We start from the raw sequence: 17,718 nt of genomic DNA on the forward strand, positions 1-17,718 counted from the left end.
GAGAGTTTCATCACTCCAGAAACCTTCCTTCTGTAGGTTAATGGGGGACACAGTCATAACTCAAGCCAATTGGCCTTGATGACAAACGGCACAATATGAGATCATATACCTAAGGAAGGGATAGATCATTTTGGGCGTGAGTTTGGCTCAATATTGGGTTTCTGCCCTATAGACAAAATATTTGACCTGATAGATATTTACAACTCTGTTTAACCTTCCTGGTGCAGATGCATTGAAGTATGATGTCTTATTTAACTCTAGTTGGCCCTGGAAAATAAATGTAAAACCACTTGCGAATCACTTTAACTGTAATTCAATCTAGATTTACTTACCTGATGGATCTTAAGTTGCACTAAGTTATGGAAGCAATTGTTCCATTGTTTATCAGCACACTGCCACAAATTTACGGCATAGTCTGCGGTGTCACTTTGCATTAGCATTTGTCCTGACACACAGTGACAGAGTCTAGTCTTTTTATGAAGTCTTGCTTTTCATCTTTGTGCTTCATAACATTGCGGAGATCGCGTTTACCCCTCAGGCCTTATTTCATTTTCTAAGAACAGATAAAAATAAAAAGCATTGCTGAGTGGGACATTAATGAATAGAATGAATCTGACAGCTGAAAAATAGGAAATGCACTCAGCCAAATGTTCAAGACCAATATTAGTGAATCCAAACTATCTTGGCATTATTTAATAAAAAATAAACTGTCTTTTTAAGGAAAGGTTATAAAAAGTAGGTTGAGGTATCCTTTCATTATAACAAAGGATCAGCAGGGAGGACTGGAAGAAGAATTTTCTCAAGGTTCTATAAAGTGTGCACCTTTAGGGCTATCCCTGGCTCATTAGAGCTACACTGGTAGAAACATGGATATGCTGTGATAAAAAAGTACATTTATATATAAACTGCTTGCAGATCCTTATGTGGCACTAGTCAATAGTAATTTTATATTAATGGGTGGTGGTGGGTTAAGGTGTGTGCATTCTCTTTGACTGCCTAATTAAATGCAACATTGTTAGGGGGGCACTAATTACCAGAACCACTACAGATTAATTTAGTGATTTGGTGCAAATATACTGCCCTTGTGTTCTCAGTAATGCAAACACAGCCCATTGGTTGTTTCTCTGATTAATGACTTCTTTACATAGGTGGACAACATTATCCAAACAAAATTATAGTTGTGCCATATTCTTTACATTTTTAAATAATGGATTTAATGGAACTCTATGGGATGTTTCAAAATCTGTTGTTGTTTTGTTTTGTTTGTTTTTATAATTAACCCTTCTTGGTGCTTTTCCAGAACTATCACAAATTTGTTTTCATAGACCTCTGATCTTCATGATTCTGTTTGTTTAAATATGTTCCTTCCAGGTAAATGTATTTTGAGATTATGTGACAATTAAAATGCTATCTATTGTAGCAATCTAAAATGATATTGGTAGTAGCACTGTGACACACACTGTGCCACAACATTGAAACCACCTGTCTAATATTGTGTAGGCCCCCCTTGTGCTGCCAAAATTGCTCTGATACATCGAAGCATGGACTCCACAAGACCTCTGAACATGTCCTTTGATATCTGGCACCAACACATTAATGGCAGATTGTTTAAGTTCTGCAAGTTGCGAGGTGGCAACTCCATTCGTAACAAACCATACTGTGTGTTCTGACACCTTTCTATCATGGCCAACATTAGTTGTTGTTTTTCTTAGCAATTTGAGCTACAGTAGCTCTTCTGTGTGATTTTGACCAGCAAGGCAAGCCTTTATTCCCCATGTGCATCAGTGAGGCACGGGTGCCCCTGATGACGGTTCACCAGTTGGCCTTCCTTGCACCACTTTTGCCAGGTACTAACCACTGCATACTGGGAACACCCCAAAAGACTTGCCGGTTTTGAGATGCTCTAACCCAGTTGCCTAACAATTATTATTTGGTCCTTGTTAAAGTCACTCAGATCTTTTCACATGCCCATTTTCCTGCTTCAAACACATCAAATTCAAGAAATGACTTTTTATTTGCTTCCTTATATTTCACAACCCACAGCAAGAGCTATTGTAACGGTATAATCAATGTTTAACTTCACCTGTCAGTGGTTTTAATGTTGTGGCTGATCAGAGTACTATCTGCTAATGGTAATGGAATCACTTTCTTCATACATACCCCGCATGTTGCATACTTTTTGTCAGGTAATGGGTACAGTTTACAGTACACAGTTTCTCTTGGTCTGTGTTCTAGTGGTAGGGAGCTGGAGATAAGGAGTACAAAAACACAGTTCTCTCCTATGTTCCTTCATGTATCTCATTTGATGATTTCAATTATATTCTCTTACTGTGGACACAAGGATGAGATATTTGTCACATCAATCTATACTAGCTCTATATTATATATATATATCTATCTATATATATATATATATATATATATATATACATATATATATATATATATATATATATATATAGATATATATATATATATATAAAACTTGTGTATTATATATAATAATGTATGTATGTATATATATATAGACGAGAAGGTATTCTTGCACTCCAACAAAACAATATGATGGTACCTGGTGCTCTGGTAGCAAAAATCATAAATATCCAAAAAAATACCGGCACTCCAGGAATTCTCAGTGATACAAGTTTTCTTTTATTCAGTTCAGGACGTCAACGTTTCAGCTCCTCATGGAGCTTTCATCAGGACACATATATATATATATATATATATATATATATATGTGTGTATTATTTGTCAATAGTATATTTTCATCTTTGCGCCTTCAGATTATGGGCAGGATGCATTCAGTTTTGAAGACCACCTCCTTACATCACACTATTCAAACCTTAAAATGGGACACGTAAGGAAACCAAAGAACTTTGCTGTTTATTACAGACAGGGAATTAATATACTTGCCATGATGTTATGCATGCTCAAACAATGACCCATGTTTAGCTCCACCCGCTTGTCTCTCTCTTGCAAGATGAAGAGAGCTACCTAGACAAGAACTGTGTTATGTCCCAGAAACCCATATACTAATAGCTGAGAATGGTCACATGCTCCGTTATCAAGAGAAATAAGAGATAAGAAAATGGGATTGTGAGTGGTTGGCCATTTATTCTTGTCTAAGACAAATTAGTGATAATGCTCCAATGTGGTCTCATTCACGAACCAATGAAGATCTCAATCACTTCCTGGTTAAAAGGTTACACGGAACAGAGCCTGTTAAAAACATGCAAATAGTGATATCAAATGGCAATAATAATAATAATAATAATAATAATAATAATAATAATATCCAGGAGATTCAATTTTTTTTTATATTGAAATTTAAAATTTCTTGATTGCCTTTTGTACATTATGCATCACAAGATGGATATTACATCTACATTGGAGTTTCCTTTAAACTAATTATTCTAATCTTTATTTAAAGTCACAATAGAATGAATAGAATGAATGGAAAAGTGAAAATTTAATGATTCAACAAATTGCAACTCAATGGGTTAAGTGGCTCAATTCTTCAGTTACTCAGCATAATAGCAACCAGAGGATTCCGTAACTATAAAGAGTGGGTTAAGCAGCTGCGTTATCCATTCACTCTGACACTACAATTGACTGACAGCAGTTGCTGATGGTAAATCCGGTGCTGACTTTCTTTTCACGTAGGGCTGTGTCAGGCAGCATAGATAATTGCCATGTTTCAGTGCACTACATTCAGATGATGGACAGATAATAAACCTGGATATTCATTATACATTTTCTTTATATGGCATTCTCCTATGACAGTGCATCCTTTGGATTATTTAAGGAGGACACTAGAGATAAAAGTACATTTTAAAATAGCCGTGTGAATCACTAGCTATAATTGATCATAAACCATATATCAGTAATCTAAACTGATTTTAAAAAATGAAAGCAAAAAGATTTATAGTGGACGTCATGGTCGCTAGGGCAGGGGTGGTAGAAGGTATAATTTTTATTTATTTCTGATATGTAAAATAAAAACTGTTGTAAAAAAACTATTTTATAGAAGTAAAAACTTGTCCTTGCAACAAATAAAAACTGTTGTAAAAATGTATTTTATACAAAATCAAATCTGTCTCTACATTTCTTCATCATGGTTGAAATAGAACTGCCATTCCCGTTTTTTAATGTTAGATTTACTTATCCGTTTACAACAATGTATTTTTGCGGTATAAAAAGAAATAAAATGCGCAAATGCCCACCTCTTTATCCTTAATCTGCTCACCTCCATCTTTAACGTCCTATCAATCATTGTTAAAAGCTTTACTCTTTGCACCCTTCAGCGAACATAGAGAAAGTATACATAGAGAAAGGAAAAAAATAATCAATGTTTCAATTTTTTACTCTTTATTTGAAATTTTTGCACTGACTTTGCATTGTCTGAACTGGATTTTGATGTCCTTTGCTAGCTCTTTAATATAAATGTAAAATCTCTTGGGGAAAAAAAATAATAATAATAAGATAATACAAGCAATAGGTGATGTGCTTTGCTTGAATTAATTGTATAAATTCCAGATAAGTGACAGTTCCGATGTGTAATTCTGTTCCTCATTCAGATGATATAATAAAGCTTCAACATGAAGAAACAGATACCCAGCCCATGGACATCCAAACAAGTCTAAGGGACAAAGCCAGAAACTTCACAAACAGAGTTGGTTTTAGAAGAAAGCCAAGAAATCAGCAGGGTTTGTTACATATGCTGTTATTTTTCAGATCTGTCGTTTATTTTATTATAATTTTTTTCAGTCATGTAACTAGTTAAAAAAAACTCGGAACTTGCGGGAAAAAAAGTGTTACAAGCATCATAGAAAGCATTTAATTTTATTAAAGTATACCTGCTTAAAACCTTAAAACATCCATTGATCGATCAAAATAACTCTTGTTTTAAAACTGTTTGCTAGGAATTTCATACTTTAGTCCAAAGCAAGTGATCTGGAACAAAAGCCAAGTTGGGGATTTTTTCAGGTACGGCAGAGTTGGTATACAATTTGCAATTCCTTGATCGATTACAGATTATTTATAATTTAGAGAATAACTTTGTATATTTATATTTAGTTCCAATTAAATAAAAAATCATAGTTATTCTCATACAATATTCTTCATTACAGTCACATAATAATTTTGCCTCTTCATATATCAATGGTAAGAACACGACTTAAATTTGCTGTGCAATTTTACGCACCTGTTCTAAAGAAGAATGTTATGGCACTAGAAAAAAAATCAGAGGTGGGCTACAAAATTAATAAAAGGAATGGAGGATATGATAGCATTATACAAATATATTTGGGACCATTCTCTGGAAATCTATTCTCAAACAGGACTATACATAGGACACGAGGTAATGCATTTAGACTGGAAGAAAAAAGATTTAGTCTAAAGCAAAGGAAACATTTTTTTTTACAGTAAATACAATAAGGATATGGAATTCTCTGCCTGAAGAAGTGTTTTTTTCAGAGTTTATACAGATATTAAAACAACAACTGAATGATTATTGCCAAAGCATAATATTCAAGGATATAATTTTTAATATGTAGTATAACAGTTTCTTGCATCCAATGAGAGATCTGGCCGCCATTGTGGTTGAGAAAGATTTTTTTTTCTGAGTCTATTGCAAAACTGGAGAATGCTTCAAACTACTTTTTGTTTCCTTCTTTTGGATCAACAGCAAACAAGGATGCAAAAAAGGGCAGAACTTGATTGACACATGTATATGTTCTATGACTGTATCATCATAAAATTGTTATTTATTATGATGATTATTACTCTCCATTTGCTCATGTTTGATCAGCAGCTTAAGAGAGCTCTGAAAGCAGCACTGGTAAGGCTAGCATCAGCTTATTAAGCAGATCCACTCATCAAATATAATGAGAGAACTGAGGCTAGGGAGCTGAAGTTTATATTAGAAACATAGAATGTGACGGCAGATAAGAACCATTCGGCCCATCTAGTCTGCCCAATTTTCTAAATACTTTCATTAGTCCCTAGCCTTATCTTATAGCTAGGATAGCCTTATGCCTATCCCACGCATGCTTAAACTCCTTTACTGTGTTAACCTCTACCACTTCAGTTGGAAGGCTATTCTATGCATCCACTACCCTCTCAGTAAAGTAATACTTCCTGACATTATTTTTAAAACCTTTGTCCCTCTAATTTAAGACTATGTCCTCTTGTTGTGGTAGTTTATTTATTTTACATATAGTCTCCTCCTTTACTGTGTTGATTCCCTTTATGTATTTAAATGTTTCTATCATATCCCCCCTGTCTCGTCTTTCCTCCAAGCTATACATGTTACGATCCTTTAACCTTTCCTTGTAAGTTTTATCCTGCAATCCATGAACCAGTTTAGTAGCCCTTCTCTGAACTCTCTCTAAGGTATCAATATCCTTCTGAAGATACGGTCTCCAGTACTGCATACAATACTCCAAGTGAGGTCTCACCAGTGTTCTGTATATTTCATGAATTGTTGCTTTAGAGGTTTATAGGATAAAGTTCAACATTTCAAACCAGAATGATACAAGAAGCTCCTGGTTGGTGGATCTTTCATGGTTTGGGAGGGAGTATCCCTATAAATTTACGTTACATATTGTAATTTGTTAGGACTGAATAAATAAAACGTGAAATAATAATGTATCTTGTTTCACCAGGATCCAACAGGCCTAAATTTGGTTTTGGAATCATTCCTAAATATAACCAAGCTGGCCCAATGACAAGGAAAAGAGCAGCAAACATAAACAGATCAAGGACAACGAACCAGCAGAATTCAAATGCAAAGGTATCACAACAAAACAAACACTGGGGGCACAAACAAAGGGATACGTAAAACATTCTCCATGTTAAAGACAGTAACGAGCAGGGTACAACGGAGCAAACTGAACAGAGATGGGAAGGTTGGACAACAAGTAAACTGAACCCAATTGTTAGTTTAAGAAGGGAAATGTGCAGAATAGGGGAGAATGGTCCTAGTGAATGGAGGCAGCAATATTGAAGGAACAAGCAGAGAGAGTCGGGTGGATGAGAGCAATAAGGACTAATGAGGAGATAATAAAAAAAGAATAGTCCATGACACGTTACATCTTAAGTAGTGATGTCCCGAACGGTTCGCTGGCAAATAGTTCCTGGCGAACATCGCTTGTTCGCGTTCGCCACGGAGGGCGAACATATGCGCTGTTCGGTCCGCCCCCTATTCATCATCATTGAGTAAACTTTGACCCTGTACCTCACAGTCAGCAGACACATTCCAGTCAATCAGCAGCAGACCCTCCCTCCCAGATCCTACCACCTCCTGGACAGCATCCATCAAACATTCATTGTGAAGCTGCATTCTTAGTGAGAGGAGGGACAGTGTAGCTGCTGCTGATTTGATAGGGAAATTGATAGCTAGGCTAGTGTATTCAGTGTCCACTACAGTCCTGAAGGATTCATCTGAACATCAGTCTGCTTTTTTTTTTTTCTGTGTAATGTAATTGCAGTTGCCTGCCTGCCAACCTGTGTGTCAGGCTCACAGCATATACTGTGCCTACTTGCCCAGTGCCACCACTCACTCACTGGTGTCACAATAGCTTGCATTTAAAAAAAACAAAACTTTTTTGACTGTAATATAATAGCAGTCAGTTTCCTTCACTAGTGTGTGTTTCAGGGCCTGCCAGGGCACAGTGTCACACCAGTGCAACTCATATCTGGTGTAACAATAGTGTACATTTTAAAAAAATATAAATTTTTTTTGACTGTAATAGATTGAATAGCAGTTAGTTGTCTGCTAGCATGTGTGTCAGGCTCACAGCGTATACTGTGCCCACTTGCCCAGTGCCACCTCTCATATCTGGTGTCACAATAGCTTGCATTTAAAAAAAACTAAACTTTTTGGACTGTAATATAATAGCAGTCAGTTTCCTTCACGCGTGTGCGTTTCAGGGCCTGCCCAGTGCCACCACTCACTCACTGGTGTCCCAATAGCTTGCATTTAAAAAAAACGAAACTTTTTGGACTGTAATATAATAGCAGTCAGTTTCCTTCATGAGTGTGCGTTTCAGGGCCTGCCAGGGCACAGTGTCACACCAGTGCAACTCATATCTGGTGTAACAGTAGTGTACATTTAAAAAAAAAAAAAAAATTTTGACTGTAATAGATTGAATAGCAGTTAGTTGTCTGCAAGCGTGTGCTACAGCGTCTACTCTGCCAACTTCTGCCACTGCACAGTGCCACTCATATCTGTGGTCACAGTAGCTTGCACGCATAGTACCACTAATCGAAAAAAAAATGACAGGCAGAGGCAGGCCACCCCCGCAGGGGCCGTCGTGGTCGTGGTGCTGTGATTCCCTTTGGCCCTAGAATAATGCCCAGTGTTCAGAGGCCACGTACCCTGAACTTGAAAAGTTCTGAGGACATAGTTGACTGGCTAACACAGGACTCCCAATCTTCTACAGCTTCCGCTCAGAACCTTGACGCACCATCCTCCTCCAGCTTAGCTTCGGGCACCTCTCAAGTTACCACTCGCCCGCCTGCCGCCACCACCAACACTAGCACCACAACCGCTTCACTCGGTATGTCAGAGGAGTTATTTACACATCATTTGGAAGAAATGAGTGATGCGCAACCATTATTGCCAGAGGATGTAGATAACAGGGATATGTCTCAGTCAGGCAGCATTACACGTACGGTGTGATGATGATGATGTTGTACCCGCTGCTGCTTCCTTTGCAGAGTTGTCAGATACAAGTGAAGCGGTTGATGATGACGATGCGTCTGTGGATGTCACGTTGGTGCCCCCTAGAAGAGAAAAAGAACAGGGGGAATGTTCATATGGGGAGACAGAGAGGAGGAGGAGGAGACGAGTTGTAAGCAGGGGGAGGTCGTCGCAAGGAGCTAGTGGCACAGTCAGACAGCATGTATCGGCTCGGCACCCGGGGTCAGCCAGACAGCACACCAATCAACGCATGCTGTTGCCACCACCATAATGCCGTCATTGCAGAGCTCAGCAGTGTGGCATTTTTTGTGTGTGTCTGCCTCTGACAACAGCGATGCCATTTGAAACCTGTGCCAAAAGAAACTGAGTCGTGGGAAGTCCAACACCCACCTAGGTACAACTGCTTTGCGAAGGCACATGATCGCACATCACAAACGCCTATGGGATCAACACATGAGTACAAGCAGCACACAAACTCAAAGCCGCCATCCTCCTCCTGGTCCAGCATCTTCATCCACGTTAACCACTGCTGTCCTCCTTGCCCCCTCTCAACCATCCGCCCCTCCGTCTCTCGCCTTGAGCAGTTCCTGCTCATCTGTCTACAGTCAGGTGTCTGTCAAGGACATGTTTGAGCGTAAGAAGCCAATGTCATAAAGTCACCCCCTTGCCCGGCGTCTGACAGCTGGCTTGACTGAACTCTTAGCCCACCATACAAGCTGGTGGAGTCTGAGGCGTTCCAAAAATTTGTAGCTATTGGGACACCACAGTGGAAGGTACCCGGCCGAAATTTCTTTGCACAAAAGGCAATCCCCAACCTGTACTCGATTGTGCAAAAGGAAGTAATGACATGTCTGGCACACAGTGTTGGCGCAAGGGTCCATCTGACCACTGATACCTGGTCTGCAAAGCATGGTCAGGGCAGGTATATCACCTACACTGCGCATTGGGTAAACCTACTGACGGCTGCCAAGCGTGGCTCTGCAGAGGAGTTGGCGACACCGCCACGACTTGCAGGCAGGCCTGCTGCCACCTCCTCTACTCCTAATACTCCATCCTCTTCAATAACCTCCTCGGCTGAGTCCTCTTCTGCTGCTGTGTCTTGCTCCACATCAACGGCACCCCCCCCCCCCCAGCTCCCCAGGTACTGTTCCACATCCCGGATACGGCAGTGTCACGCCGTCTTGGGGTTGACTTGCCTGAAAGCAGAGAGAAACACCGGACCAGCACTCCTGTCCGCCCTGAACGCACAGGTGGATCAGTGGCAGACTCCGCACCAACTGGAGATCAGCAAAGTGGTTTGTGACAACGGAAGAAATTTGTTGGCGGCATTGCATTTGGGCAAGTTGATACATGTGCCGTGCATGGCACATGTGTGTAATCTGATCGCACAACGCTTTGTGCATTAGTACCCAGGCTTACAGGACGTCCTTAAGCAGGCCAGGAAGGTGTGTGGCCATTTCAGGCGTTCCTACACGGCCATGGCGCACTTTTCCGATATCCAGCGGCGAAACAACATGCCAGTGAGGCGCTTGATTTGCGAGAGCCCGACACGTTGGAATTAAACACTCCTAATGTTTGACCGCCTGCTCCAACAAGAAAAAGCCGTTAACCAGTATTTGTATGACCGGGGTGCTAGGACAGCCTCTGCGGAGCTGGGAATGTTTTTGCCACGTTACTGGACGCTCATGCGCAATGCCTGTAGGCTCATGCGTCCTTTTGAGGAGGTGACAAACCTAGTCAGTCGCACCGAAGGCACCATCAGCGACATCATACCATTTGTTTTCTTCCTGGAGCGTGCCCTGCGAAGAGTGCTGGATCAGGCCATAGATGAGCGTGAAGAGGAAGAGTTGTGGTCACCATCACCACCAGAAACAGCCTTATCAGCATCGCTTGCTGGACCTGCGGCAACGCTGGAAGAGGATTGTGAGGAAGACGAGTCAGAGGAGAAATGTGGCTTTGAGGAGGAGGAGGAAGACCAACCACAACAGGCATCCCAGGGTGCTCGTTGTCACTTATCTGGTACCCGTGGTGTTGTACGTGGCTGGGGGGAAGAACATACCTTCAGAGAGATCACTGAGAACGAGGAACAGGACATGAGTAGCTCGGCATCCAACCTTGTGCAAATGGGGTCTTTCATGCTGTCGTGCCTGTTGAGGGACCCTCGTATAAAAAGGCTGAAGGAGAACGACCTGTACTGGGTGTCCACGCTACTAGACCCCCGGTATAAGCAGAAAATGCCTGAAATGTTACCGAATTACAGCAAGTCGGAAAGGATGCAGCAGTTCCTGATGAGGGGGACGTAACAGGGTGTCGCGGCTGCCGGCCCGCCGCGTGATATTTAAATCCCTAGCTCACCCCAGTACCTTGCCCTGTCGTGGTTTCCTGTTCCTGGTTTCCTGAGAGTGCTTTATCATTGTGAATCTGATTTCCTGGTATCCTGATCTTGGCTTTTCCCTGGTTATTCTGAATTCTGGTTTCCCTGACTTGGCTTGTGTAAACGGTATTGTGTATTTTCTGGCTTCCTTGACCTCGGCTTTCCCTTTGACCATTCTATGTCTCTAGCGTATTAGTCCGGCCATTCTAAGTCCGGTTTACGCTCTGTCCTTTTATTTTCCTTTTCTTGCCTATGTATATGTTTACATAGTTTCTGCGTGCTGGACCACACTAGTAGTTGTGACATTGGGATTAAACTGATAAGAATAGTACTACTTAACACACCACTCCTATCTGGTGGCACATTAGATTGCACGCGCAATGCCCCAAATTTGAAGTAGGAGGACCGACCAAGCATCTTTTTCCATCTCCCGGTTCCTAAAATCGATGCCATTGTAACCCTGTAACCTTTTTTTGCCCTTTTTTGCCCTGCTCCTGGCAACAAGCCATAGCTAGCAGCAGTTACACCTTCTTCTGTGGCTGACAGGGATCCTGAGCCTCCGCTATAGTTGGGAGATCGGGACATCCTGTTCTGACGCAGTGCCTCCACTCAGTGCAACTTTTATTTATGGGGAACCCACCCCACTGAGTAGATGAGTACCCTCCACTTAATACCTCAGAGACATTAAATAAATACAGACATGGCAATAAACACTGTATTGTGGTCAAAGGGATACACATATAACAGCCACATATAACAACGCAGTTCCTGGCTAATGTTAAACACAGTCACAAGAGTCTTTAGCAGCAGGAATGCAGACAACAAACATCTCTTATTAACATTAATAACTACATCTGAACAGTTAAACTTCTAGGTACCTGCAGGTGAATTATGTGCACAACGTTGGGGCCCTTAGGTGTAGGTAGCGCTACCCAGGTACAGTTATAAGGGAGAATCCTGAAGCAATCTCTGGAGACAGTACCTTTGAGTGACTTCTGTAACTGCAGATATTTCCAGAGAGATCCAGCAGAATGTAGGACAGCAGCAGAACAGCAATGGCAATCCTTTCTCTTCCTTCTGCTGGCAGGATGCAAGAGCTCATTCACACTCCTGTAGAAAGTTCCAGAATCTGCAGGGAGTTGGACATAAAATGACAGTCTTCTAATTCTCCTAGCAGAGCAGTAGACCGTCTCCAACTTCTTTTAGTTGCAGTGCATTAGCCTTCCCCTGTTATTATCTCACTGTCCCAGCAGTAAAAGACCATATAAACAGGTAGGAACACACTTTCTTTATAGCAGACTCAGAGAACATGGCTTCTTCCCTGTCCTCTTCTTCCTGCCATCCTAGCCCCTCCTCCTCACAAGACAGAGCAAAGGGCAAAGTTCAATATCTCAAAACTTAAAGTAAAAACAGTAAAATATAGCAGTCTGTTACATCCTCCCCTCTGTAGAATCCTTGCCTTCCACTGGCAAGAGCAGTCCATCTGGTTTATAACCGTTTAACAAGATGGTACAATACAACCTAATACAGGGAAGTCCTATCACTCAATATTTCAGTCAAAGTATGTAATACATTGATTAACTTAGTGCACGTGTGGGGGGTTCTGAGAATATGTGGGTTCCCCAATGTTGTCATAGGTCAAGAATCTCGGGGCCCTCCGATTTCTTCTGCCTCTACCTTGGTTGCTCGGTGGTTGTCCACTTATTTCTTCATTACAGGGTCTTTCGCTCATACCATTGGGAAGGGATCTGGTAGACAGAGGTCGTATAGAGTTAGAGTCCCTAACTGGTGAATGAGGGACAAAGCTGGGACTTTCAGGATTCAATCCAGATGAGGGGGAAGAAGGAGAAGGAGCAGAGGTAGAAGGGACCAACTGTGTTTCTGGTGCCAGTCTCTGTCAGGGCTGGAACGTGTAAATTCTTCTTTATCATTAGTTGGTGAAGTCCCGCTGGGACCTTCTCCAGGGTTGTCTTCTGATAGGGGACATAACAGGGATTAAACTGATAGGAATAGTACTACTTAACACACCTTATAATAACGCAGAGAGAGGCAACGCAAAGAGAGAAGAGTCTGAAGAAGAGGAGTCAGAGAAGGAAGGTGGCTTTGAGGAGGTGGAAGACCAAACACAGCAGGTGTCCCAGGGGGCTTGTTGTCACCTTTCGAGGACCCTTGGTGTTGTACGTGGATGGGTGGAGGAAGAGACCTTCAAGGAACGGGACATGGCTAGCTTGGTATCCAACCTTGTGCAAATGGGGAGTTTGCGGTTGTGCAAATGGACTGTTTGCGGTTGTTTGCGGTGCGTTAAACGGGGAGTTTGGTCTGTCACTGTGAAGCGGGCGTAACCCTTACACTACCTGGTCGATACAACATCATACCTGATGTTTTAAAGCACGTTATTCCAAACAATTTAGGAATGTTAGGTGATTTATGCCCTTTATGGATTAAAACCAGACTCTGCATCAACTATGTGATTTTCCATGGGAGTTTTGCCATGGATCCCCCTCCGGCATGCCACAGTCCAGGTGTTAGTTCCTTGAAACAACTTTTCCATCACTATTGTGGCCAGAAAGAGTCCCTGTGGGTTTTAAAATTCGCCTGCCTATTGAAGCCCGTTCGCGAACATTTGCGGAAGTTCGCGTTCGCCATTCTCGAACCGAAAATTTTAGGTTTGCGACATCACTAATCTCAAGCCTTTGGGCTTGTTAAAGATTTGCTGTAACTCTTAGAAAATAGCATTAAAGCGACATTGATGTATGGTAGGATTTGGTGAACTTCCTAATCAACTTTTACCAAGATTTATTGAGTTGACTATTATTTATTTTGTTGCATTATATTTTACTCTAGGAAATTGTTGTGGGTGATAATCTGCTTCTGATACTTGACATAGGACTGTATATAGTATACCCATATTCAAAGAGAGGTCAGAAAACTAACCATTAAATCTATTGATTGCCCCAGGCGTTCAATCTTGGTTTGCTTTGGGGTTTGTGTAAGGCAATAATGGTTTGCATATGTCTATGTACCCTCATTTATTGTAACCCTAACACAATGTTTATTTGCAGAATACTCAAAACAGATCTCAAACCCAAGTGAGACGCCCACAGCAACAAAAATATTTCAGGCCTGCAGTCACCCTAGTGCAAGATTTGACAAAGAGGTAAACTAGTAAAATAAGGAATAAATGATGCTGTTTAGCTATATATATATATATATATATATATATATATATATATATATATATATATATATATATATATATATATATTTGTAACAGTTATATTCACCAAAACCAACAGTTTATTAATGAAAACATGTTGTGAGCTGTGTGATTACATTGTAACATGGCATTATATAAAACCACACATTAGCCATTATAGTCTCATTTGCCTGATAATTACCCTGGTCTGACCGCAAGCTAGAATAGGTGTAAGGTTGTAAATTCCTATTAGCTCACCCTTATGTTGGCAGATAAGCCTACAGTTTGTGGGCATACAATGGTACCAAAAACCTTTGCTATTCAACAGTGTGCACAGAGGTTTGTGATTGTGTGCTGGTATATTTATTAAATAATTTAGGAACTTGATAAAAGCGTTTTATAGTTTGCAACAGAACAAGTCATAAAATGTGTCAAAGGATTATGTAATGTGTGCAGTGCCTCATTTACACCACTAGATGTCTAGAATCTCCAATATTTTACATGTAGTGTGTGGAAGCCTTACTAACACCACCTGTATATACCCAAAGCAAAGTATTCTCAGTTTAACAGTTATATTTACTAAATGATAAACAAAGGTTTCATTTTGCTCCCCCCCACTATTCCACTGGCGACTAAACTTTGCTATGCAAATTAGAAGCTTATTGAGCATCATGGGAAATGTTGTCATACTCACTACAGGAGGTAGCCCGATAGCTATTTACAAAGATCCAAGTACCATAGAGTAAAACTACTTTTGTCATAATTTTAAATAAAAAACAAAACAAAACAGGATCACCTTAATACATATACTGCAACTGATTTACACAAGTATGTGTGCATCCTGTATTAAGATCATTTACATTTTATTGAAAAATGCATTTTAAAAAGTGCCAATATCCCACACGGAGAAGACAGCAAATATTGTAAATCAAGCGCACCATTTATTAATAATGTTTTTATTTCTGTGTTTTAGAGTCAATGTTCAAAACAGAAGGACACAGTTTAACACAGGCCAAAGAAGACAAAGATTGGGTACACCCAACCTAAACAGAAGAGTATGTTTGAACTGGGTGCATTTTTCAGAAACTTAGGGATTTATTCAAAGCACATCCAAGCGTAGTGAATTGATAACCAATTGCAAAATATATGTTAAAAAAGCCAAGGTCTAACGATAGCTGAATAGAAAAAATGTTTCTAGAACAGCAACTTTGGACTAAATCTTACAATTCCATTTTTAGTTCTCCTCCATTTGCAGTTTAGTGAATGAACCTCTTACATTTATATATGTTATCTGTTTTACAAATTACACACAATGTTAAAGAAAAAATCAAGATATTTCTTGATTTTTAAACATAAAAATAAATGTTGAATATCAAATATTCATTAAATTCAGTATTAAATGTGCTGGTCCTAGTGGAATCAAAGTGCTCACAATGGAATTATTTGATCTATTCTCCATACCTACCCATGTATCCTTGTTACACAGAGGATTAGATGTATCTACATGTAAATAGATTAAGCTCAAATCTGGTGCTTACATTTAAAATTGTGTCTTTTATTTTCTTTCTAGTTAACACAACAAATCACACTAAATCCTGGAAAGAGGATGCCTAATGCAAGGAGGTAATTGTATACATATTGTTTAACCCCTTGTAAACACCTGCACACACTGCAGTGCATTTTAATGATAGCTTCACACCTGATGACCAATATAAATAGAATACTTTATTATTATGTTCTTAAGTAGATGGCAGATGGATAACGGATTTGGATCAACATTGACAGTTTCTGTTCCGAACCAGCAAGCAAAACAAGTCAAATTGTGAGTAGAGTATCATACCTTTTTCCTTTGTGACGTCTCTTACTGAAAGATAAGGCTGCACAGCTAGCTGTAGGATAGAAGAGCATTTTTAGGTTTGGCTTAATACTCAGGGATACATTTTAAATAATGATGTTAGTCTGTAGAATTTTTTTTATTTTTTATTATTTCATGTAATTGTTCATCCTGTTCAGAAATATTTTAAGATTAATACGTTAGATAAAATACAATATTCATTAGTTTGCGATATTTAAGCAGAGTAAAACATTTATAGAAAAACTGACTTTTTTTTATACACAGAAAGTGTGACAAATATTGGTAAATAAATACAAAAGGCCCAGCTTAACCCCTTCAGGACGGAGTCAATAGTACACGTTCTGATCAAAACAAAACGTAAACAAAAACTGGAATTTGCGCTATATGTCTGTTCAACCGTAATTCACCTCTTTCATATTAAATGCACCCACACTTATTATATATAATTTTGTTCAGGAGAAACAGGGCTTTCATTTCATATCAAATATTTATACATGAAACATAATTTATTATGAATAAAATAAAAAAAAACTGAGAATTTTTTTTTTTAAATAAATTGTAGTTCCGCCTCACATTTTAGCTGTAAATGTCATGATACTGTTAGCTTTTACTGCAAAACAAGTACATATTTGGATTCAGCAAAGTCTCACGAGTACAACAGTAGCCCCCATTAACAGTTTTTATGGTGTTTTGGAAAGTTACAGGGTCAAATATAGCACATTCCATTTTTCAGTTTTTTCCCATTGAAATTCGCTAAATTAGTAATGTTACCTTTGAGACAGTGTGGTAGCCCATGAATGAGATTTACCCCCATTATGGCATACCATTTGCAAAGGTAGACTACCAAGGTATTGCAAGTGGAGTATGTCCAGTCTTTTGTAGTAGCCACTTAGTCACAAACACTGGCCAAAGTTAGCATTCATATTTGTTTTTGAGTGGAAAAAGCAAAAAACTAACATTTGGACAGTGTTTGTGACTGTCAGGGTACCTGAAGTCTCTACCTTTGAGAAGGGTAGAGACTTAGTTGTTTATCCGTCTAGACGGGCCGTTTCTCCCGTTCCTCGCGGTCCATCCAGTCATTCTAACGCTGGCCGCAAGGGATCCGCTTCCTTTTCTAACATGACGCTCGATACGTGACGTCTTGACGCTATCCCGAGCGACCTGTCACTCTATTGGCTTTATCTAATCAGCACCCATCGGAGGCGTGGCTACTCTCCGGACTCAGGGTATTTAAGCTTGCTTCTCTCGTCAGCTCATTGCCCTGTCGTGGTTCTAGCTTGTCTAGTCACTCAGTGCTCTTGTATTCTAGTATTCTCTTTGGTTCTGACCCGGCTTGTTGTACTATTCTGCTTATCTCTGTTATCCCTCTGACCCGGCTTGTCTCTCGCTTACCTGTCTTCTCGTTCCCTCGACCTCGGCTTGTCTTTGACCATTCTCTGTTATTCTCTGTACGTTAGTCCGGCCATTCTAAGGCCCGGTATACGTACCTTTCTACTGTTTGTACTCTGCGTGTTGGATCCCTGTCCCGATCCTGACATTACGACAGGGCCAATGGATCCTGCAGGTACAAACAGTCAGCTTGGTTC

The 17,718-nt window shown here is 40.1% G+C and overlaps 1 protein-coding gene across 3 annotated transcripts in view; it reads left to right on the plus strand.

Moving 5' to 3' along the window:
* Positions 1-17,718, plus strand: part of LOC134572754 (UAP56-interacting factor-like) — a 34,180-nt gene that overhangs the window by 7,952 nt on the left and 8,510 nt on the right. The window contains exons 2-7 of one of the 3 annotated variants that reach the window (XM_063431917.1): positions 4,581-4,709; positions 6,669-6,796; positions 14,144-14,238; positions 15,251-15,332; positions 15,848-15,900; positions 16,022-16,099. In XM_063431917.1, the coding sequence (XP_063287987.1) occupies positions 4,581-4,709; positions 6,669-6,796; positions 14,144-14,238; positions 15,251-15,332; positions 15,848-15,900; positions 16,022-16,099 (565 nt within the window). The remainder of the gene's footprint in view (positions 1-4,580; positions 4,710-6,668; positions 6,797-14,143; positions 14,239-15,250; positions 15,333-15,847; positions 15,901-16,021; positions 16,100-17,718) is intronic. The other 2 variants (XM_063431918.1, XM_063431919.1) reach the window with 2 other exon arrangements.

The sequence above is a fragment of the Pelobates fuscus genome, chromosome 9 (assembly GCF_036172605.1).
Source record: "Pelobates fuscus isolate aPelFus1 chromosome 9, aPelFus1.pri, whole genome shotgun sequence".
In the NCBI taxonomy this organism is placed as follows: domain Eukaryota; kingdom Metazoa; phylum Chordata; class Amphibia; order Anura; family Pelobatidae; genus Pelobates; species Pelobates fuscus.